Source organism: Tachyglossus aculeatus, chromosome 4 (assembly GCF_015852505.1).
Source record: "Tachyglossus aculeatus isolate mTacAcu1 chromosome 4, mTacAcu1.pri, whole genome shotgun sequence".
In the NCBI taxonomy this organism is placed as follows: Eukaryota; Metazoa; Chordata; class Mammalia; order Monotremata; family Tachyglossidae; genus Tachyglossus; species Tachyglossus aculeatus.
Window position 1 is genome coordinate 80,936,511 of NC_052069.1, and position 22,519 is coordinate 80,959,029.

Here is a 22,519-nt window from a genome sequence, read left to right on the forward strand (position 1 = left end):
GCCACAGCCGCAGCCCAGCGGCCTTTAGGAGGGCCTGCCCGGAGGAGCGTCCCTGCCCACCATTTTCACTTCTGAGTGATGATGATGATGATGATGATGATGATGATGGCGTTTATTAAGCGCTTACTATGTGCAAAGCACTGTTCTAAGCGCTGGGGAGGTTACAAGGTGATCAGGTTGTCCCACGGGGGGCTCACAAGTCTTAATCCCCATTTTACAGATGTGGTAACTGAAGCACAGAAGTTAAGTGACTTGCCCAAAGTCACACAGCTGACAAGTGGCGGATCAGGGATTAGAACCCATGACCTCTGACTCCAAAGCCCATGCTCTTTCCACTGAGCCATGCTGCTACTTATGAATAAGGGTGATGGTTAAAAATGCGTGCCTTACCTGGTTCCTGTGACACTTTGGGGGAGTTTTGGGTCCAAAATTTCTTGTGTCCTTTGCTGCTACTCTATGTGCCTCAAAGGGGGCAGTCCTCAGATGTCTGTGGCCTCTTCTGACATGGTGGAGACACCCGGGGGAAGGGGGAGAGCCTCACTCCCCAGCTCTAATTCCCACTTGCTTTCTTCTTTTCCCAGTGCTTAACATACAGTACTCTGCACCCTCTGTAATATTACTGCAAGCTCTCTGACATTCACTGCACTGAAACATGGTCCTGGGCCTTACACTTGAAGACTAGATCCTGATGGGAGCTATTTTGGCCACTTGGTCCCAAGGCAGGCATTTCTCGAGGAGCCTCAACCTCTCTTCTCATGGCTCCAGACACTGTTCCCCAACAACTCTGGACTGGCCTCTTGAACTTCATCAGGTTTTAAATTGGGAATCTGCATGCATTGGGTTGGGTTTTGGGACATTTAGTTCCCTTGGGTAAAATCCATTGTACTTCCCAAGCACCTAGTACAGTGTTCTGCACACAGTAAGCGCTCAGTAAATACGATTGAATGAGTATCTCTGAGAGGGCAGTCCACTTCCCCAGACATCCCCACATCCTCTGTCTGAGCAAGTTGACACCAGGTGTCAGTGAAAGCCCAAGTATTTAAGTACGGTGCTCAGCACAGAGTAAATGCTCAATAAATTGTAGTGATTGAACGGTATCACTTATAAGTCAAAAGAGAATTGCTTTTTGAATAACGATTAAAGACATCCTGTTGTCCTTCAAGGATTTGTCACTCCTGTATTCACTCCAGAGTTGTGCATCTCTTAGTTTTCTATCAGTTTTTCTTCCCCTTCTCACCTCCCCCAGCCAGGGCCAGGCCAGTGACTTGTGGTACTTGTGGTATTGGGAGTGAAGAATGATAGCCTGAGACATGGTAGTTTATTAAATTTCTGAACAAGGCTGCATCACAGGTCTTGTATGTCCAGATCTTTCATTCATTTACTCATATTTATTGAGCACTTACTGTGTGCAGAGCACTGTACTAAGTGCTTGGGAAGTACAAATCGGAAACATAGAGACGGTCCCTACCCACCAATGGGCTCACAGTGCTTTGCAACCCTCTTCGCATTTTTAGGCCCCACTTCTTGTTTATGAAGAAAGTGCCATGTTGTTTCAGCTAGTGAATCCTAGCACCTGTCTTCTAAATGTTCTCTGAGACTAGGGAAGGTGTAATGGCCAATTGAAAAAGCTACTCTACTCCAGGGTTCATGACTAGACGTCTACTCTGTGTGAGAAGGGCCAACAGGACTGTCAGATCCAGGAAGGAAAGGGGCTAAGACTACAACTGGATTATCAACTCTGAAAGATCCAGTTGAACCAAATGTAAAGAAGTTTTGACTTAAAAAAATGCACCAAAACTTTGATTTCTCTGTCTGAATTCTGTAGCACAAAAATAGAGAGGAAAGAAGAACTGTGAGGAAGGGTTCTAATATCAAGAATTACAGGGATAACTGGACACAGATCATAAACCAATTTATAGAATCCAAATTAGTACATGTCTTTATTTGGAGGGAGATTAAGCAATAGCTTCTCTGTAGTTTTTGCCATGCAATCATATGCATAAATCTCAGCATAAAATTTATGGCTAGAATCCTCAATGGCAAGGCATCCAATTTAGCTTAGACACCGTAAACACAAATTCCTGTCCTTCTGAGTAACTTAGACTTCATGTATAATTCTTTTATTTTGGCAGTTTGTTGCATATTCTAAGGACCCGAACATAAGGCTTGGTGGCCCATCTCTTGTTTTTCTTGGTTTATGACTTTCGGCTTCGCGGAATACGGCTGAGATGAAAGGATTTATTGAAGATGCAAACTACTCCATTGGCTTATTGGATGAAGGAACAAATTTTGGAGATGTTATTGACAACTATGTGTATGAACATACCCTGGTAAGTATCCGATTCAAGACTTGGTAGTTTATCTTGAAGATATTTTAGGTATCTCCTGGCCATCCTGTGGGCTAAGAAACATTATTTGCCTCCCGAAATTGATTTAAAGTACTTAGAAAACAGGGCAGATAATTTACTCAGTTCTCTACTTGTGCAGAATAAACCAGCCTTCAAGTGTGTGTGGGTGTGTATAAGTATTGGGGGGGTGGCGGTTGTTGCCGTGGCCCTTCTGTAGCTGTCAACTAGCCCAGCAATACATAATCTTTCTATCCTTTATCGTTTATAAATCCCTCCATAAATTCCTCCATTTGGAAAATCAGTCAGTTGTATTGAGTGCTTACTGTGTGCAGAGCCCTGTTACTAAACACTTGGAAGAGTACAGTAAAACAGTGTAACAGACACATTCCCTGCCCACGATGCAAATACTCTAGTTTTTACTGTAGAACTGAATTTAATTTAATTCTTAATTGTTTTTTATTCTTGCTTTGCCTTGGCACCTGCCAGTCTGTTCTGTTTATTGCTAGACTGATGTATACTGAATTCAATTAATGTTAAAGCAGGGAATTTCTAAATGCTTCATTATATCAGAATCAAAAATCCACAATTCTTGGTACCGAGAAATATGTGGATTGGGGAGTTTTGATAATTTTGGATTATATAGCCATATTACAGTCTTGACCATGCAAAAATCTTAGCCAGATTTTGCATACTAAGACTTTAAAGCTTATCTCTAGATAAACTAAGTACACTCATGCTAAAAAAAGCCAGATATCCTGAGAAGCAGTGTGGTCTAATGGACAGAGCATGGGCACGGGAGTCAGAAGGACCTGGATTCTAATCCCGACTCGAACATGTCTGCTGGGTGACCTTGGGCTAGTCATTTCACTTCTGTAAAATGGGGACTGTGAACACCATGTGGGACAGGAGCTCTGTCCAACCCAATTTGCTTGTAATCATCCTAGTGCTTAATACAGTCCCTGGTACATAAGAAGTGCTTAACAAATACCACAGGTATTATATCCTGGAGTGAAATTGTAAGTGTACCAAAGTTATACCTCTAATTTTTTTTCTTTTTTTTGATGGGGTGTGGGGGAAGGGGGCTGTGTCAGGGAGAGGAATCCTCTATTCTGAATGGTCTCATTGCTTGTATTTCTGTTTTGAAGATGTGGCTTAACCACTCTTATTAATATTCCCTTTATAACTATGGCATTTAACTGCTTATGTAACTTTGAAGGTTTAAAGTAATTAGTATTTAAGTAGTCATACAGTGGGCAGTCCCATAACTCTCCCATTTCAAATTGACCCTTGAAGGTGCTTGGGCCCTCATGGCATTGTAGCAAAATTAACTTTACTAATCATGAACAGCTCTGCTTTTTGTCTGGCACATAGCATATTTTGACCACACTTAAATCATGTATTCTCCTATAAGGATTTTTTTAGAGAAGGATAGACTTATCTGCTATTGAAATCATCCCCAAATATAACTGCCTCTAAGTCTAGGTGATTCATGAATAATAATAACAATAATAATAATAATAATAATGGTATTTATGTGCTTACTGTATACCAGGCATTGTATTAAGCTCCGGGATCCATACAAGCAAATCGGGTTGGACACAGTCCCTGTGCCATGTAGGGCTCACAGTAATCAATCTAGCATGTAATTCCACCCAGACATTTCCTTTATTATGCACCCCAAATTCACCTGAATGTCAGATAAATCGTTCCATTCTGTTTTTATAATTGGATTTCTAATAAGAGTTCCCTTTGGGTCTCCCTTAGAAACTCCCTCACTATCCTCATCCCTTAGATGTTTGCTGATGTTTTTTTAAAAAAAATCCTTTATATATTTTTGTTTGTTTCCAAGAACGGTAGGGCCAAGCAACGTTAGTTTCCATTTTGGGTATCGTCATCAATGGTATTTATTAAGCACTTACTGTGTGGAAGTGCACCACACTAAGCTCTTGGGAGAGTACAGTATAACAGAGTTGTTAGATAGGATCCCTGCCCACGATGAGCTTACAGTCTAGAGGGATGCCTCCAGAGCCGTCGTGGGTTTGTTGTGTCTTGTCAGGTTTTTAACCCAACTCTAGAATAAAGTGAAGGGTGCCATTATGGCTCCCTTTTGTACAGCCTCAGTTTCCGTTGTTTCTTTCCGAGCAGCGTGGACTAGTGAATTGAGCCAACGCCTGGGCATCAGAGGACCTCGGTTCTAATCTTGGTTCTGCCACTTGCCCACTATGTGTCTTAGGGCAGTTGAACCAAATGTAAAGCATATCTCTTCTCTGCCTCAGTGTCCTCATCTGTAAAATGGGGACTCAATACCTGTTCTCCCTCCTACTTTAGACGGCAAGCCCCATGTGGGAGGGGGACTCTCTGACACGATTAACTTGCATCTAGCCTTGTGCTTGCTTAGGGTGCCTGGCATATCAGTGCTCAACTGATATCATAACTCTCTTTTATTATTAACGAAATAGAAAAATGGGAACCCAACAGTCTTCACTTTTCCTAAAAGGTTCCTTAGAAATTCACACTTTTCCTTAGAGGTTGCAGAGTGTCTGGCTCCACCGTCACACACCAATCAATCGTATTTCTGGAACACTGTGTGCAGAGCACTGTACTAAGCACTTGGGAGAGTACAATACAACAATTAGCAGACACGTTCCCTGTCCACAACGAGCTTGAACTAGAGCATATCTGATATTGGAGAATTAGGTCCTTTTTAAATTGTTCATTGTTCTTAATACTGGTGTACAGCATTCATGAGGGGCTGTTTATTGAGCACCTATTACGCGAAGAGTAGACTTAAATGTGTGGAGAACATATGAAAGGTGTGGGCCATGCCCTTGATTAATCTTCATTCTAATGCAGGAAAGTGATGAACATAAATTTATGATGTTATTTGCTAATAGTGAGAAAATAGATATGATAGGCAGACATGAATATCTAACAGATAAATGGGTGAGTGCTGAGATGGCTGATGACTGGGGAGATTTGGGAACGCCCTGTGGAGAAGGTGCCTTTGAATAATAATTATGGTGTTTATTAAGCACTTACTCTGTGCCAGGCACTGTACTAAGCGCTGGGACAGAGGGCACAAGTTTTGACAAAGTTGAGTGGGGAAGGTGTTTGAGGCAGGGGGAAAGGTGTGAGTAGTGTGTCAGAGGGAAGAGAATGGGTAGGTATTTTTTCCCCTCCTAGTTACTGAACTAGATAAATGTGTTTGTCGTGGTCTATAATGAATAACTTCCTCCTTGTTTTCACTTATAGTTTTGTTTTTATTTTCCTGAATTTTCTTAATAGACAGGAAAAGATGCATTTTTTGTGGGAGATCTTGGAAAGATTATGAAGAAAAACAGTCAATGGCAAAACATAGTGGCTCAGATAAAACCATTCTACACTGTAAAATGCAATTCTACTCCGGCTGTACTTGAGATCCTGGCGGCTCTTGGAACTGGGTTTGCATGTTCCAGTAAGGTAAGTTTTTTTTTATTTGTTTTGTTTTTTCCCCATCTGGAATAGTAGTGGCATCTGATGGTTTCGCAAGTTTTAAGTCGTCTTTTGTGTGCAGATAGATAGGGTTCCCTTGCCATACGCGGAGATTAGGTTCCTGTAAGTATCCGGCGTTGGCAACACCCTGGTTGGTGAGACCATAGCCTTGTGGATTAAAAGGGACTTTGAGCAGTCCCGCTCCTGGCCATTTTGGGAGTGAAATTCAGTTTGTGGGAGGCCAGGACAGAAAACGTTCAAACCCTGTACAAGGAATAATAATAATAATAATGATGGTATTTGTTAAGGGCTTTACTATGTGCCAGGCACTGTATGAAGCGCTGGGGTGGATACTACATCTCCCGACACTGTAGGTTACCATCACACAGATACTGTAATTCCAAATGTTAAAAGTTTCCCATTTCCTTAGGTTTGCTAGTAACAAGAAACATTTAAGTATACCCAGTTCTGCCAGAATGCACGAAGGGAGTGACAGAATTAGGGAACGTACTTCTGAGCTAGTGGTGGTCTGGATCCAGTTTAATGCAGTGGTGGAAGAAATGATTATGTGCATGCCTGAAGTGTCCGGGCTCAGTGAGCACTACTAAAATGAGTCTCCTTTAATCAAACAAAAACATAGCCCCAATGTTAGACGAGAACTAAATGTAGCCCAATTTTACCTGAAAACAAGGCCATCTGCCTCACCCAGCTTCAATCAGTCCATCGTATTTTCAGTCAGTATTGTTTACTGAGCACCTCTGATCCGCTGAACACAGTATGTGACGTAGCAGTGGAAAAAGACACAAATTACTGACAGATAGAAGGAAGGTGGCTTTGAAGGTAAAGTGAAGGCATAAGTTACAGGACGAATACAGAAGTGCTGTAAGTGGTGTGGTTACCTGAGTGTGTGGCAGTTCCCTGGAGTAGTAGTGGCCTTTATGGCCAAAGGAACCCCTGGTTACTTAAAACTATGTCTTGGTAGTCAGCAAATGGAATGTGAGTCCTCGAAACCATAGTTGGGGAAACAAGTTGTAGGTAAACGGATAAAAGAACATAACCCTGAATGCTCCATCAGTGTAATACCTGTAAAATTTTTTGTTTTCAGAGTGAAATAGCATCGGTGCAAGAGCTTGGCGTTCCTCCTGAAAACATCATCTATGTAAGCCCAAGCAAGCAAACTTCTCAGATAAAGTTTGCAGCAAAAGCTGGGGTGAACACCATGACATGTGATAATGAAATGGAACTAAAGAAAATTGCCCGTAACCATCCGAATGCTAAGTAAGTGCATAAGTACTCATGTGCTAAAGTCTCTGTAGTTCTGGATTTACTAAATTCCAGTTACGATGTGGGCCTTCTACTTGATTTGGAGGTAGATAGTAGAAACCTTTGGTTATTAAAGCAGCCCCTAGTAGATAATGCCAGCCATTGGCATTTCAACTGTAAGCACTTTTTCTGGAATGTGCTAACAGTAAATTTTGGCTTTTAGGTCATTCACTCAGAATTCCTTTTTTTTTTTTTTTTTTTTAGTCCATTGACTTAGTCTTGCAAAACTTCTTGGGAGTTTAACTTTTAAAGTGTTAACAAATTTCCTGCAACTGGTGTTTTTTTGTGAGAGGCTGTTATTGCAGTGTATTTCTCAAAGGTGGGTGAGTAGTGCTGTGCACCTGTAACTACTCATATTAATTGAACTGAACTTCAAAAAAGAGTACTTACCGCTGTTTTCCGTCAAAATAATGGTCTAAAATGAAGGTGAGATGGCCTAGTGCTGCCTTTGTGCCTCAACACTGCTGCCTCTCCATCTCCTCCTTCCCTTCCCCCAACCCCTGTTCCTCCTTCCATAATCCAGTCTCTCTATCGAATGTTTCCAGATTGCCCCTGGGCTTGAATTTTTCTTTTTCTTTCTTTCTGGAAGCCCCAGATATTAACTAAGTTGCTCTGGCATTTTAATTTTTCTGCCTTCCCCCCACACCCCCGTCCCCAAATATATTTGCATCTTTCCGGTTAGTCACGCTTTTTCCACCCACCTTTAAGTTTGTCTTTCTCGTATCATGAGCAAGATGTGCAACTCAGTGAGGATTCAAATAAAATATGATTTTTTCCCCACCTCAAGCATTTTTTTTTTGGTTGTGATGTGGCATGAAAAATACTACACCCTCAAAAACAAGCATGTTTGCAAAGTAGGAGCGTTAAACTTGCCAAATACATCCAAATATCTCAAACTAGAAGCCTTGATAGGATAGATGACTAACGGATATTGAGACTGGCAGATGCAGAATACAGAAAATATAAACAACCCACACGACTTACCACTTGATGGTAAGCAGTTAGACTTGTTGATAGGAAACTCTGGCACTTAAGAATAATTTAGACAGGTCATAAGCTTTTGGGGATGGCTTGAAAATGTCTGCTTTAGGGATACCAATGGGTTTGGGGTGGGGTTTTTTTGTTTAAAAAAAAGGCTTATTCAAATGAGCTTTTGGACTGACGCACTTCATTTGAAAGTAACGTCGTCTTTTATTACAGAGCCCAACCGACACTCTTGCTGCTCCAACAGTCTTAACTTGCTGCATTTCCAAATTCCCCATCCCTATTAGCTCCATGCGTTAGGCCCTAATTGCTAGTTTTTTCTCTATACAGGATTGTTTTTCATTAGGTTCACTTGATTCATCCATCGATGGAGCCGGGAATGCTGACAACATAATCAACCTACTTCTGACAGTCTTCAGGCTTCACATGTGCTGATGATGATGTAAACCAACTGCCCCAATCATCTTCCCCTTCTCTTAGGCTCTTACTGCACATTGCAACAGAAGATATTAGTGGAGATGAAGAGATGAGCATGAAGTTCGGCACCACTCTGAAGAACTGTAGGCACCTTTTGGAATGTGCCAAGGAGCTTCAAGTCCAAATAGTTGGTGTCAAGTAAGTATTTTGTAATTTTTAAAAAAATGTATTCACAGTCCTTTCACAACAGTAGCAATTTGTGTAGAGCATTTTGACACTTTGTTTTTCTAAAAATGCAAATTCCTCAGTTTTCTGGTCTGTCACCTTCTATGTGGGTGTCCTTTCAGGACTCCAGGCAAATCCTAAGATTTATCGTAGGCAAAATCTCTGGTGATGTCTCAAGGGGGTTAATTGAACCCTGAGCATGTTTAATTTCTGTTCTGTGTGGTAGAGTGGTTAGCGATGCTGCAAAAATTCCCTTAAAAGATTTGAGAAATCTTTTATCAGTTCCTCCTCCTTACCCCAAAGTACTTTGTTTTTCCCCTTTCTTCCGTGCTATTCTCTAGAATGAAATATAGGAATCAATTGTTTAAGAAAGATGTTCAGGTCCTTGGTACCATAAAAGCTTAACTTGAACCACAATAAAGGCCTTATAACTCCCCTGCTGGAAGTCACCAATAAACTAGTGGGCTAAAGCAGAACACTTCATATTGACTAACAGAATTACTTTGTCATCAATGTGAATTGTGATTAGTGAATTGTGAATTCACTAATGTGAATTTAATCCTATCAGAAAGCACTACTTGAAAGGCCTAAATTTAGAGATCCAACTAATTCTTGCTTTTTAAAACTTTGTCTAGTTTGATGTAATCATGACAAACATTTCCTAAGACTGTAAAATAGTACTCCTCCTATACCAGCTAGTAAAATTGTTCATGCACTTTCTAATATTTGAACTAAAGACAACTTATTTACAGCCACTGAAAGCTGGAGGAAGAATGAGGATGTAGCAGAAAGTAATGCAGCTGTGTCAGGATGAAATTACTAAATAAAATGTACATGTATACTCAGGTGCTGAGGGTAAGAATAAATAAGGGCAATGGATGAGTGTTATGACAGGTATTGTAAAATAACTGAGAAAGCAGTGTGGCCTAATGGGGAGAGAGTATGGGCCTGGGAGCCAAAGGAACTGAGTTCAAATCCCGACTCTGCCACTTGCCTATTGGGTGACCTTAGGCAAACCACATAACTTCTCTGGGCCTCAGTTACCTCATCTGTTCAGTGGGGCTTCGGTACCTGTTCTCTCTCCTACTCCTAGATTGTGAGCCTCATGTGGGACAGGAACTATAGCTGACATGATTATCTTGTACCTGCCCCAGCACTTAGTATGGTGCCTGGCATATATAAAGTGCTTAACATATTATTAGTCCCTTTTTTAGAATTATTATTAGGAGGAGATTAAATATATATAGGTAACTGGGTATTTGTACTTCATATTACTCCACATTTTCAAAACTTACCTCTCTGTGTGACAGAGTGAATAGTGAAGTACAAATATAATATAACAAAAACATTATTCATTGGATTCCTTGGTCTATCAATCTTTGAATCTTTTAGACTTCATGTGAACTTTTTCTTCTCACAAGCAGTTTCTGGATCTTGCTCTCAAGTTTCTTGAATATTACCAAATACCTAGGTGGTGCTTAGTTTTGCTTGAGACTTGGTTCTGTTTTAGATGATAGTTGAACCAAATTCACATCCATAAAAGCATTTCAGTATGTTAAAGGAAGTCTCATCGCATAATTTTAGAAATACTGTTCTTTCTGGGTGTCACAAACTCTCCAAAGTTGATAAAAGAAGCAGCCCTTTTGTCAGTTTCAAACGCAAGTCAGTATTAGACCAGCCCCAATTTTTTCCAGAATCAGCAAATTTTATTGTATAGGATTAGGATAGGAGTAGGAATTGAGACTAATTTGGTTTCCTGCCCTGTTCTCTTTAAATTACTTGCTCATGTTTTTACTTGCATCCTATTCAGGTCCTTTCCCACAGCATATGAGTGTTTTGAAATTTGACTGAGGGATTGAGCTGTAGGGTTAAATCATCCTCCATTTTAGCATTTTCACTGTTCTCTGTTGGAACACAGTTTCTCCAAACATGGGAAGCCACCAGATTCGATCTCTAGAATGCCACATGCTTTTTTGAAACTGTTATTCTATGTAAGCATTGTTTTAGCTCTCTTTTGGTAGGGTAGGTTTTTTTAGATTTGTCTTTTTACGATTTTTTTCTCATAATGTGAATCATCATGTTGTCCTGGGGCTAATGGCCACAAAGGAACAATTGAGAATGACTCCCAATTGTTAACCATCTCTTGTATTGTTAGTAGAATTGCACATTACCCAAACATTTGTTTTTCTGAAAGCTGAAGCTGTTGTTCTGTGCCATTAGACTATTCTAAAGGCTATTATTATAACAACATTTTTTTCTGGGTTTTTTTTTTGCAGCGCTTTGCCTGAATATTGTTGCGAGTCTTAATTTGAATTATTTTTTATGGAAAGGGATGTGGAAGAGTTACTGTGCTGTAGCCCCTGTCTTTAGGATGAAAAATATGCTTTCTGCTATGGCATTTTCCTGTTGTCTTATTTCTTTTTTCTTTTTTTAATCTTTCAGGTTTCATGTTTCAACCTCTTGCAAAGAACCTCAAGTGTATATACATGCTTTATCTGATGCCCGATGTGTGTTTGACATGGCTGTAAGTGGTCTTTGTTTTAGTAGTTCTACTGATATTTTTAAGACATTCAAGACAATGGAAGCTTTGCTTTCTCTACCTGTGGATTCCACTAAAACTGACCAAGAGCATGCCTTCCATAGATTAGAGCCTTATATGCCATTTATACCTTACCGAGAAGTGCAGTTTCATCTTCAACATATTACAGGAGCTGAGTGCAGATTTTATTGAAGCACTCCAGAACATAGCATTTGAAGGAATCCACACTTAATTCTACCCTCCATTTCATTGGAGCTAAGAAGAGCGGTGAAGCTGATTGAATGGAGTTGTGGTCAGGTAAAAGGGCTAACCAAGAGGTTTTAAGAAAGTTGAAGATGAAAAAATACAATGTGTGAGTCCTTAAATATTTTGCTGTCCCAGCTTGAATGTCATGTTGAAGTGCAGTTCTGAAACCCAGAGAGATCCATATGTAAGAAGGTTCTCTTTCTAATTTTGGTGGAAACTGGAGATCATAATCTTGGAAGCTGACTCAACTCTGTGTCAGTTAAAATATTTAGGCCATCTCGAACCAGAGTGTAAATTTCCAGCAGGGTTAATTTATTGTCATCCTCTGGAGTAACTAAATTGGAACCTTATGTTCCAAGGCAGAATTGAAACTGCAGTATAGCTTTGTGAGTAGAGCATGGGCTTGGGATTTAGAAGGACCTGGGTTCTAATCCTGGCTCTGTCACTTGTCTTCTGTGTGAACTTGGGCGAATCACTTAACTTCTCTGTCCCTGTTACCTCATCTGTTAAAATGGGGATTAAGACCATGAGCCCCTTGTGGCACATGAACCGTGTCCAGCCTAATGAGTTTGTATCTATCCCAGCGCATAGTACGTGCTTAAACAAATACCATTTAAAAGAAATTTTAAAAGTGTAGCTCATAAGCCTGTGTGGATAGCTCAGAAGGGAAGCAACTGTAATAATATAGTGAGGTAGATTTTTATTACTGTTATTGAGTACTGCCCATGTAGGGATATCCTCTACACATTCAAATTGGAATTTTTTCTATAACACTTTTGCATATATTTTTTGGTTTACTTTTTCAATCTTGCAGATATTTGAAATGCTGAATTAAATCATTTTCATCCTCTTTAGGGAGAATTTGGCTTCCAAATGAATATATTGGACATTGGCGGAGGTTTCACGGGAAGTGAATATCAATTAGAAGAGGTGAAGTATCACATTTTGTGCTTTGCTCGATGGTGGCACTTAGGTACCGATATCAAAGCAAGGGCGGTATACAAATTCCTTTGCATTAATATCTAGCTAGATCTGGCTAGCAAAGAGGTGTTTACTTTCCAGGGCATCATTTAATGCAGCCTTGTAAATATTTCCAAAGTTTGTTTTACCAGCTCCCCCAGCATTCCTCTCCAATTCATCCCAGGAAATAAATAAGTTGTTTAAAGATAGATATAGATATAACATACATATTATATACTTGTGTATATACATTATATACATATGATGGTATTTGTTAATCTCTTATGTGCCAAGGACTGTACTAAGCACTGGGGTGGATATGAGCAAATCAGATTCATTCATTCATTCAGTCGTATTTATTGAGCGCTTACTGTGTGCAGAGCACTGTACTAAGCGCTTGGGAAGTACAAGTTGGCAACATACAGAGACGGTCCCTACCCAACAGTGGGCTCACAGTCTAGAAGGGGGAGACAGAGAACAAAACATAACAAACTAAAATAAATAGAATATGTACAAGTAAAATAGAGTAATAAATATGTAAAAACATATATACAGGTTGGACACCGTCCCCTGTCCCACGTGGGACTCAGTGTCAATCCCCATTCTCCACTGAAGTAACTGAAGCACAGAGAAGTGAAGTGATTTTTTTCCCCAAGGTCACATAGCAGACAAGTGGCAGTCAGGATTAGAACCCATGACCTTCTGACTCCTAGCCCTGTGCTCTATCCACTACACCATCCTGCTTATATGCAGTTTATCAATGCATGTAAGATTTCCTGGTCTTTCCCAGACTTCACAGTATTCAGATTCCATGAAAATTAGCCAAATACTGTTCTTGAGGCCAGGTAATGTACTGGCTAGGGAGTAAATAAAACTAACTTGTACATAGTAGAGCTAGTCATCCTGGCTAAACAAACCAAAATGGGAGAAGTTGGAACAGGCTCAATGACCCCATCAGTGAATGATTCTCGTCTTCCCCCACTACTTCCCTCCTTCCTATATTCTAGGCTTATCTGCTTGTATCCACTGAAAAATGTTGAATTTTTTTTTTGTATTGCAAATATAGGCACCCCATACTAAGTAGTGTGCATTTACCCTAAGGCATCCCTGTCCCTCACTAAATGATCCCAAAATAGTTTCCATAGCGAATCTTCAGATAGTTATCAGTATATTATTTAATAATAATAATAATGATGGCATTTATTAAGTGCTTACTATGTGCCAAAGCACCATTCTAAGCACTGGGATAGATTCAAGTTAATCACATTGGACGTGTACCTCTCCCTGTCCCACACGGGGTTCACAGTCTAAAGGTTTGGGACACTAAGGCAGTAGGATATTTCAAGTAACAAACAGATTCAATTCATTTAAGGTCAGGATGCATGGTGACCTAGTTTGACGTACATAGTCTCTAGGACAGTTAATCTGTACTGTACTAAAATCGGATTGAATCGTTCCGGAAACTGGTATTGTAAACCTTATCTGGGTTTCCTGATTTCTTAGGTTAATCACGTCATCCGCCCTCTGTTGGATATCTACTTTCCTGAAGGATCCGGCATTAAAGTGATTGCTGAGCCTGGAAGCTACTACGTGTCTTCCGCGTTCACTCTAGCAGTTAATATTATTGCAAAGAAAGTTGTTGAAAATGATCATCTTTCCTCTGGAGGTAATGATACTTTTGTTTCCGCTTGAGTGGGTCTTTTCAAGGTGCACATCATAAATACACAATTATTCCAGCAAATGGTGGTAGTTGGAGATGTGGGAGCAGATGAGCTCCCAGTAATTTAGGGATTCTTTTTTTTTTCTCTTGGATTAAATCTTTTGCAGAGCTTTGCACAATGAATATTTAGTAGTAGTGGTAAAGATGTTTATTGATCACCCACTGGGTGCAATGCACTAAAACATCTGAGAGAGTACAACAATATTTATATTGTCTGTCTGCCCCTCTAGACTCTAAGCTCATTGGCAGGGAATGTGGTATCTGGGATTGTTCGTTTGTACTCTCCCAATCGCTCAGTACAGTGCCCGACATTCAGCGTTCGATAAATACCGTTGATTGACAGAAGCCTGTCATACTCCTTGCCCACTAGGAGCTTCCACAAAAGTATTTACAGACGGAGTAATCAGAATAAATCCATTGTTCATTAGTATATGCCCAAGTGTTATGGGAGAATGCAAGTAAATGTCAAAGTGCTAGAAATGGCTGATGGGGTGTTAGGAGTTAGAAAGCTTTGTTGAAAGAAATGTAATTTTAGGAGGGTTTTAAAGGTGGAGAGAGCTGTGGCCTGGTGGGTTGGCTGAAGAGCAGGGGGAGAGAGAATTCCAGGCTTGTGGAACAAAGTGAGGGGCGAGAGCTGTGAGAGAGTAAAAATTGAGTTTCAGCTGGAAGGTTAGCTTGGGAGGATTGAAGAAAGCAAACTGGAGAATATAAGCTGGGGAGTGTTGGTGGAGAGGCTTAAAATCCCATCGGGAAATTTTTGTGTGATGCATAGGGAAATTGGATGCTACTGGAAGGTTTTGAGATGGGAAAATAAGATGAGTGCCATTTCAAGTTGCTGATCTGTGCTGCATCATAGTATCGATTGGTGCGGGGAGAGGCTGGAGACAGATCAGTGAGGAGGCTGATTAAAGTTGTCTAGCTGCAATACAATAAGAGCTTGGACCAAGGAGCTAGCAGTTTTGGTGAAATGGAATGGGCAGATGTGGGAGAGAGAGAGAGAGTGAAGCAATGTGGTTAGTGCATGGGAGTTGGGACCTGGGTTAGAATCCTAGATCTGACACATTCCTGCTGTTTCATCTTGGGCAAGTCACTTCTCTGTCCCTCATCTGTAAAGTGGAGATCTAATACCTGTTTTCCCTCCTCCTTAAGACTATAAGCCCCAAATGAGACTGGTACCCCCGTATCTTGTATCTACCTTAATACTTAATACAGTGCTTGGTATCAGAGAAAGTTGGAAGGAGGAAAAGGGTTTAGGAGGGAGAATGATAGTCCAATATTGTTAAATTTGAGGTGCCAGCTGGAGGTGTTCTGAGAATGAGAGGAAGTGTGGGTTTGTGGGTTAGTTGAGAGATTAGAGCTGAAGAAAAAGATTTGGAAGTCATCCACCTAGGCCATAACTGCAGTGTTCTTTAAGTGGACAAGTTCTCCGAAGGAGCACATATGAAAGCCAAAGAGAGCCCTGAGTAAAACCTACCGATGTGGGCTGTGAGGCAGCAGAGGAGCCAGTGAATGAGGAGTGGTCAGATGTAGAACTAGGTTAATAGCACATCAGAAAAACCAAGGCCTGGTAATGGTTTCAAAGAGAAGAGAGTGACCCACAATGTCAAAAGCGGCTGAGAAGTCAAGGAGGAATAGAACAGACAGAGCCCATTGGCCTTGGCTATATAAGGAGGTCTTTGGTGGCTTTGTTTTAGTCTTAGTGGAGTGAAAGGGTCCAAAACCTGATTTGTAGTGGGTCAAGAAGAGAGTTGATGGAGAGGAAATGAAGGCAGCTGGTTTAAAAGTAGGAGGGGCAATAAGTGGAGGGTGTTGTAGGATTGAGAGTTGGGAGGATGCGAACATCTGAAGGCAGAAGGGAAGGAACAGTCAGGTTGAAGAGAGCAGGGAGGGAGTGGAGTGTGGAAACAAGTGTTTTTAGCAGGGATAGGTTAAAGAGGCTGAGAAAGATGGAGTGGATTGGATTGGATGTACACAGTAAGTACACAGTGAGACCCTAGAAAATGGGGGGAAGCAGAAGAATGAGGAAATGTGGTGGACTTTGAGGGTTTCATACATGATTGTTGGTAAAATTGATAATGATGAGATCAGTGGGGGAGCTGGGGGCTTCAGAAGGGAGTTAAAGATTTGGAAAAATTGGTGACTGTGGGTGTGGAGGCCAAAGAGGAAGGAATAGTGAGAGAGTTGTGACAGCATGTTATAAAGTGAACTTTCAGTGGGAGAGGTTGAACCAGTGCCAGGATTTCCACCGCCTATGTTCAGTTCCATGGGTGCAGAAGTAGAGGAAGCAGATTTGAGGGGGTGATCCAGGTTTGGGGTGAGAATGGTGGAGGGATTAGGAAGTTGTGGTGGCAAGGTCTGACTTGAAGGAGGGGAGGTTTTGTTGGGAGTCTAGTAAGAGTGACATTTGGGGGGATGACAGATGGAGTGGGTCCAGATTATGGAGATCACCTTGGGAGAGGGGGTGAAGAGGCAGGTTAATGGATTGTGGCTGATAGTGGCAGATTAAGAATTTGTGAGGTTTGAGAGAAGATCTAATGTGTGACTGAGGTGGGGTGAAGCAAGAGATGAACAGAGGTGAAAAGTGAGGGGGATCTGTTTGAGGATCAGAAGGTTCATCATCATCATCTTGGAGTTTGAAGTTCCGATGAATTAGAGAAGAAGAAATAAAAGCAGGAAAGTTGAAGCGTTGATTTTTTTTTTTAAATGTATTTATGCTCTCATCTGTGTCCCAGGCACTGTACTAAGTGCTAATCAGGTTGGACACAGTCCATGTCCCACATGGGGCTCAAGTCTTAATGCCCATTTTACAGATGACATAAGTGAGGCACAGAGAAGTTAAATGACTTGCCCATGGTCACACAATAGAAAAGTGGCAGAGCTGGGATTTGGACCCAGGTCCTTTCTGACTCCCAAGGCCCATGCTTTACCCAATAGGCCACACAGCTTCTCTAATATGTTGCTCTTCTCAATCCATCAGTCAAGTAATGATCTTTACTAAGCACATGCTGTGTGAAGAACAGTGCTAAACGCTTGGGTGAATACAGTACGACAGATTCGGTAGGCATATTCCCTGTCCCCGAGGAGTTTATAATCTAAAGGTTAGTGTTACAGTGTACACCATTAGGAAGATTAATTCCCCAGTTCATTGAGGACTTCCTTGGTATGTAATTATAAAACCCTTAAGAAAAGCCAGCAAAGCTTATAGGGTAAGCCAGTTTCTCTAGCAAAACAAGAAATGGCTGCTTTTGAGAGAGTCTGACATCATACTAAGCAGATCACCAAATATTAACAGCTAGTGTGTGAACTCTATGTTTTTTTCCTAACCTTTCTTTCCTAAACCTGTATTCATTGTTTTGCCGTATCTGTCTTAGTCTTGCTGGGTTAACATGCACTTAACCTTTTTTCTTTCAGTAGAGAAAACCAGGAACAGTGAACCAGCCTTTATGTATTACATGAATGATGGTGTCTATGGGTCTTTCGCAAGTAAATTGGCCGAAAGCTTGAATACCGTCCCGGAGGTTCACAAGGTATATTTTCTTGGGAATTCTGAGAGTGGTAATGTGTTCCGGTGATCTCTGTGTATTGAAGAATCAGCTCACGTTACGCTGAATTGTCCTTGCAGAAATACAAGAAAGATGAGCCTCTGTTTACAAGCAGCCTTTGGGGTCCATCCTGTGATGAGCTTGATCAAATTGTGGAAAGTTGTCTTCTTCCTGAGCTGAATGTGGGAGATTGGCTGGTCTTTGATAATATGGGAGCTGACACCGTGCGTGAACAGTCAACTTTCAACGATTTTCAGAGACCGGCTATTTACTATATGATGTCACTCAGCGACTGGTAAGGGGGTCTTGTTTTTTGGTATTTCACAAGGCGAGGGCGTTTTGGGCGAGCTTTCAGTCTCTAAAACAGTTCTAAATTCACTTGGATCGGTGGACATTTGCAACAGAAGAGAGTTGAAGCTTTCTTTTGCTTTGGGGAGTTAAATCTTTGAAGCAGGGTGAGGGAGGTATCATTTTCTTTAGCTCAAGCAGTCTCTGGGTTCATCGACTTTTTCCATCGTAGGTATGAGATGCAAGATGCCGGAGTAACTTCTGACACATTGATGAAGAACTTCTTCTTTGTGCCTTCTTGCATTCAGCTGACCCAAGATGACAACTTTCCTACCGAAGCTTAAGCAGGCATTAACGCTTCATTTAGACCTGCAGTTGCAAGTCTAGCTTGTCTGGTCAACATTCCAGTATGGAAGAAATGGAACAATCTCAAATTCTATTCATGCTGTAAAACTTGAAAAAAAAAAAATGAATTAGGGAGAGCTAAACGGGACCAGGCAAAACCAGCTTACAACTACAATTCAGTGGGGTGAGGGGGAAATTAGATATTGGTGTCCAGATTAAAAATTTTCCAGTTTGTCCAGCCCCTAAGCGTTTAAAATAAAATATGCAACAAAATGGATGACTTAGTGGAGATGGAAGCCCATCACTTTGGGTTCCCTATTAAACAGTTTACATACAAGTTCGCAGTTTTTATACTAAGGATTCCTGTTAGAAAGTCTTGTAAAGTTATTGTCTTTCGCCCAGATATATCAAATGTCAGTGGAAGACCAGTGTGACTTCATTAGATATGTTTAGTGTATTTAGAATGTGTAAATTTGTGCTTTGAACTGTAGTTTAATAAATGTAAAATTGCATCATAGTATTTGTTGTATTTGACCTGACATAACCCCTGTATGATTGCAATAAAATTTTGTGTAGATTTTACTGGGTTTTTTTTTTTCAGGCTAAAAGTTTGGGAAAGGGGCTAGTTAGCAAAGGTAGTTTTGAAATAGATGTGTAAATGACTGTTTTTGAAAACTATTTTTCTTTGGCCCATTTCAAGGTTAGTTTGGCAGTACATTAATTTTTCAATTATTTAAGTCTTCAATAATTTAAGTAAAATAAGTTTAAGTCAGTGTGAAGTTCAGATTCTTTACTGGAAAGTTGACATTCAGTGTTGAATAAACATATATTTACTTTTAACAATTTTAACACCAAAAATGTCAGACCTACAAGGCTAATAATATGAATTGTTTGTGTAGATAGAATGCACATAGACTCTCTCTGCCCCGCAGTAGATATATGAATTATGTCTGTAATTGACTATTTGAAATTGAAGTGGTTTCTTTTAAATATTTAACAGAAGTGGTAGAAAAAAAATTAACTTGCAGATAAATCTGCAAAGCACTAAATCTAAAACAGAAGGGCTACATCCATCTTCAGAAGTGATGGTGTTTTTGCACGGAATGTTTTAAGTACACAAATTGCAGGAAAGCACACTTTGAATTTTATCTTGATTGATAAGAAAGCATCAAAGCTATTTGATTTCTTGTTACCTTGCATCCATTAGCCTCATGATTTGTGCTTTTGACTTCCACGTGTTACATAGTGGTTCTTTTTGTCACTCACCTACCTGGCAGTATTGAAAGTCAGGATTTTGCAATGTTCTCTGTTGATATATTTAGTCCTTGAACCCAGAATCAAAGCCTAACGGAAATGAATTAGAAAACAAAGCTCTTTATTCCTGACCTATTTGTGCTCTGCTTTGGAATTTCTGCCACCCAAGTGAACATATCACATTGGTGCCAATTGGCAGAAAATCTTAGTTCATACAGAGAGATTAGTAATTCACTTTAGAGCTGAAGGGGTTATTTTCTCCTGTGGTTTTTGGGTGGAAAGAGATTGATCATGAATCTTAAATTTAAACCCTTGAAACCAATAGTAGCACTAAATGTTTAGTGCTTTTCTATTAGATTTTGAATGCTTGTTACCGCTGGATAGTCTACTACTAATAAAACCAGAGTCCTGGGCATGTTATGTCATCTAAATGTACCTGTTGTTGTGGCTTCTTATGCAAAACTACAAGTTTCAAACTACCAGAAAACTTGCTTGGGATTTGGAGAAGGTGAGGGTTTGCTTCCCTAATTCTTTAAATATCATTTTCTGCCCAAAATACCAACCAAATGTGTAGACTGCAGCTTTTAGTCCTTAAAGACGGCCTAGAATCTTCTGAGCTTCACTATCTCTTCTTGGTTTTGCTCCGAAGATTCTAGGAGAACTGTTGGATGTGAAACAGAACCCAGGATTGCAAATATTTTGTAAATGATAATGGTAGTAACTTCAGGAAATGTCTGTATTGTATTTGAAGACTGTTTGACCTAAAAACAATTGAAGTTTGAACCTATGTATTTCATTTGGCTATGCTAAAAAGTACTGAATTAATGTTACTATCCTTTCTGTTTACAATATTGTAATCTCAGTCCAGAATTTAACTGAAAATATAAAAACCTGAATGATTTCTATATAGTAAATTGAACTGTAATGGTAACCTGTGTGTGATTCTGAATACACAGATAAAGTTTTACTCACTGACTCAAGACCCTTCCACTCTAAAGTCTTCAAATGTAAGTAGAGTTTGAGTTTTAAGTTCCAGAATGGTATAAATATTAGTGCTTGGCAGGACCATCTAAGGGACAGGTATAATTTTATTCAAGCAATTAGAAAATAGATAAACAGGATTAAGAACCAGACCTATGGTTTGAAAATACAAGTCATCTGCTTAAAATAAACACGCCATAATTCCCAGACAGACAGGTTCCACTAAGATCATATCTTCTATTCCCAATGAAATACTCAAATATCTGAGAATCAAGGATCCCAGTTATCCTGCAGAAAAGTTAGTTCCAACTCTTGGACTCTAAATGGTTCTGATTGCTTTGGTGTAATTCCCCACAGAACACTCAAATAAAATCATTTATTTCACTTTCATATATTACTTTGGACTTACCTAGGACTCTTTGGTTTAAAATGAGTATCGTAAATGTGGTAGGGGTCCTAGTCCAATGTAAGAACCATTAATCTGAGTTAAATGCTGGGATTCATGGCAAATAGCATTCTCTACTTGTCTGGCATTAATTGTTGATTGTACAGCGTTGACTGATAACTTCTTAAAAAAAATCTATAATTATTCCCAAGCCTGGGTTAGATCTTACTGTATCTTTTGCCTTATGAGAATCTACAGAATCGGGACCAGACAAAGCATCCTGGATCTGGTTCTGCCTTTGATAGGCAAGTCATGTGCCCTATCTTCATTCTGTTCAAAATAATTGCATTTGCTTATCCAAGTTAGCCAGGACTCAGAAATTGGGTGCATTTTAAATCGTTAATTCTGAGGCGTTAAAGTGATGTCTAGGCCAGTAAATATTGGCACTCAAGAGTTTTGCTTACTTTTACAGTGTTAACTAATGTAAGCTATAGAAAGGAGTCCTTTGGGGAAAGTGGAGATTTTTAAGCTGGTGTTGATCATTTTCTTTGTACAGAAAGTGAATGATTCAGAATTAGTACACTAATATATCTTATCCAGCAGGCAAATAGAAGAAACTTCAGCATGCAGCACAGCTCCCCAGATTGGCTTCTGAGTTCGTTTGCAAATATAAGCAGGTCTCCTTTTCAGGAGAATTCAGCTCAGGAAATGCTTAGTCTCAAAGTACAGAAACAAAAGCATGTAGAATACTTCCCTTCAGTCACAAAGTACCTACCATTTTGTATTCAACACTAAAAAGCAAAAAGCATCAACAATTTTGCTTCCATGCACACCAACCCTTTGTTCCGATCCATTTTGGTATAAAAATGAGCCTTTGAGACACCCATTTGGTGACGCATTCAGTTTCAGAAGGGAGGAGTGCAAGCATTGGGTAATTTCAGTAGCATTGCATAGCATTGTTTGCGAATTATAAGCAAATGATGTCTTCCAGCTTCTACTTAATCTCTGCCCGTGTTGTAAACTCCTTGGTAACGCTGATTGGTTTAGTCAGGTAAAAAAAAGAACTTAAGACCCAAAGGCTCTAGTATAATTTGCTGCAGTTAACTTGATTAGTTAGTCAATCCTATTTGAGCACTTACCTTGTGTAAAGCACTGTACTAAGGGCTTGGGAAAACAGAGTCCAAAAGATACATTCCCTGCCTGAAGGCTGTGGGAATAAAGTCATCTCTTTTCAATGATTATTTGGGACTTTAGTCAAGAGTTTGAAGAGCAAAATGTTAGAGATACATGTGGCAAGATGTTTATCTCATACAGAAAAGTTTTAGCCACTGAATAGCTGATTTTGATTGTGCTAAAAGATCAAGCAGGAAATAGTTTTGTAACCTGGAAGTTACATTTCTTAAAAACTTGACGAAAACTTGTACTATTGGTCAACCAATGCATGTGTCCGTCCATTTTCTTGACATCGCATTCTGACGTGCTGTGGGACAA

General features: G+C 40.0%; 1 protein-coding gene across 4 annotated transcripts in view; it reads left to right on the top strand.

Annotated features, from left to right (window-relative positions):
• The window catches only part of AZIN1 (antizyme inhibitor 1), a 59,578-nt gene extending 38,941 nt beyond the window's left edge, over positions 1-20,637 (top strand). For 3 of the 4 annotated variants that reach the window (XM_038744675.1, XM_038744676.1, XM_038744674.1), the window contains 10 exons: positions 2,133-2,330; positions 5,634-5,807; positions 6,925-7,097; positions 8,607-8,741; positions 11,211-11,292; positions 12,409-12,483; positions 14,017-14,179; positions 17,645-17,760; positions 17,856-18,070; positions 18,296-20,637. In XM_038744675.1, coding sequence (XP_038600603.1) covers positions 2,229-2,330; positions 5,634-5,807; positions 6,925-7,097; positions 8,607-8,741; positions 11,211-11,292; positions 12,409-12,483; positions 14,017-14,179; positions 17,645-17,760; positions 17,856-18,070; positions 18,296-18,407 — 1,347 coding nt within the window. In that variant the 5' untranslated portion in view covers positions 2,133-2,228 and the 3' untranslated portion in view covers positions 18,408-20,637. The remainder of the gene's footprint in view (positions 1-2,132; positions 2,331-5,633; positions 5,808-6,924; positions 7,098-8,606; positions 8,742-11,210; positions 11,293-12,408; positions 12,484-14,016; positions 14,180-17,644; positions 17,761-17,855; positions 18,071-18,295) is intronic. The other variant, XM_038744677.1, reaches the window with a different exon arrangement.
• The last annotated feature ends 1,882 nt before the right edge of the window (positions 20,638-22,519 follow it).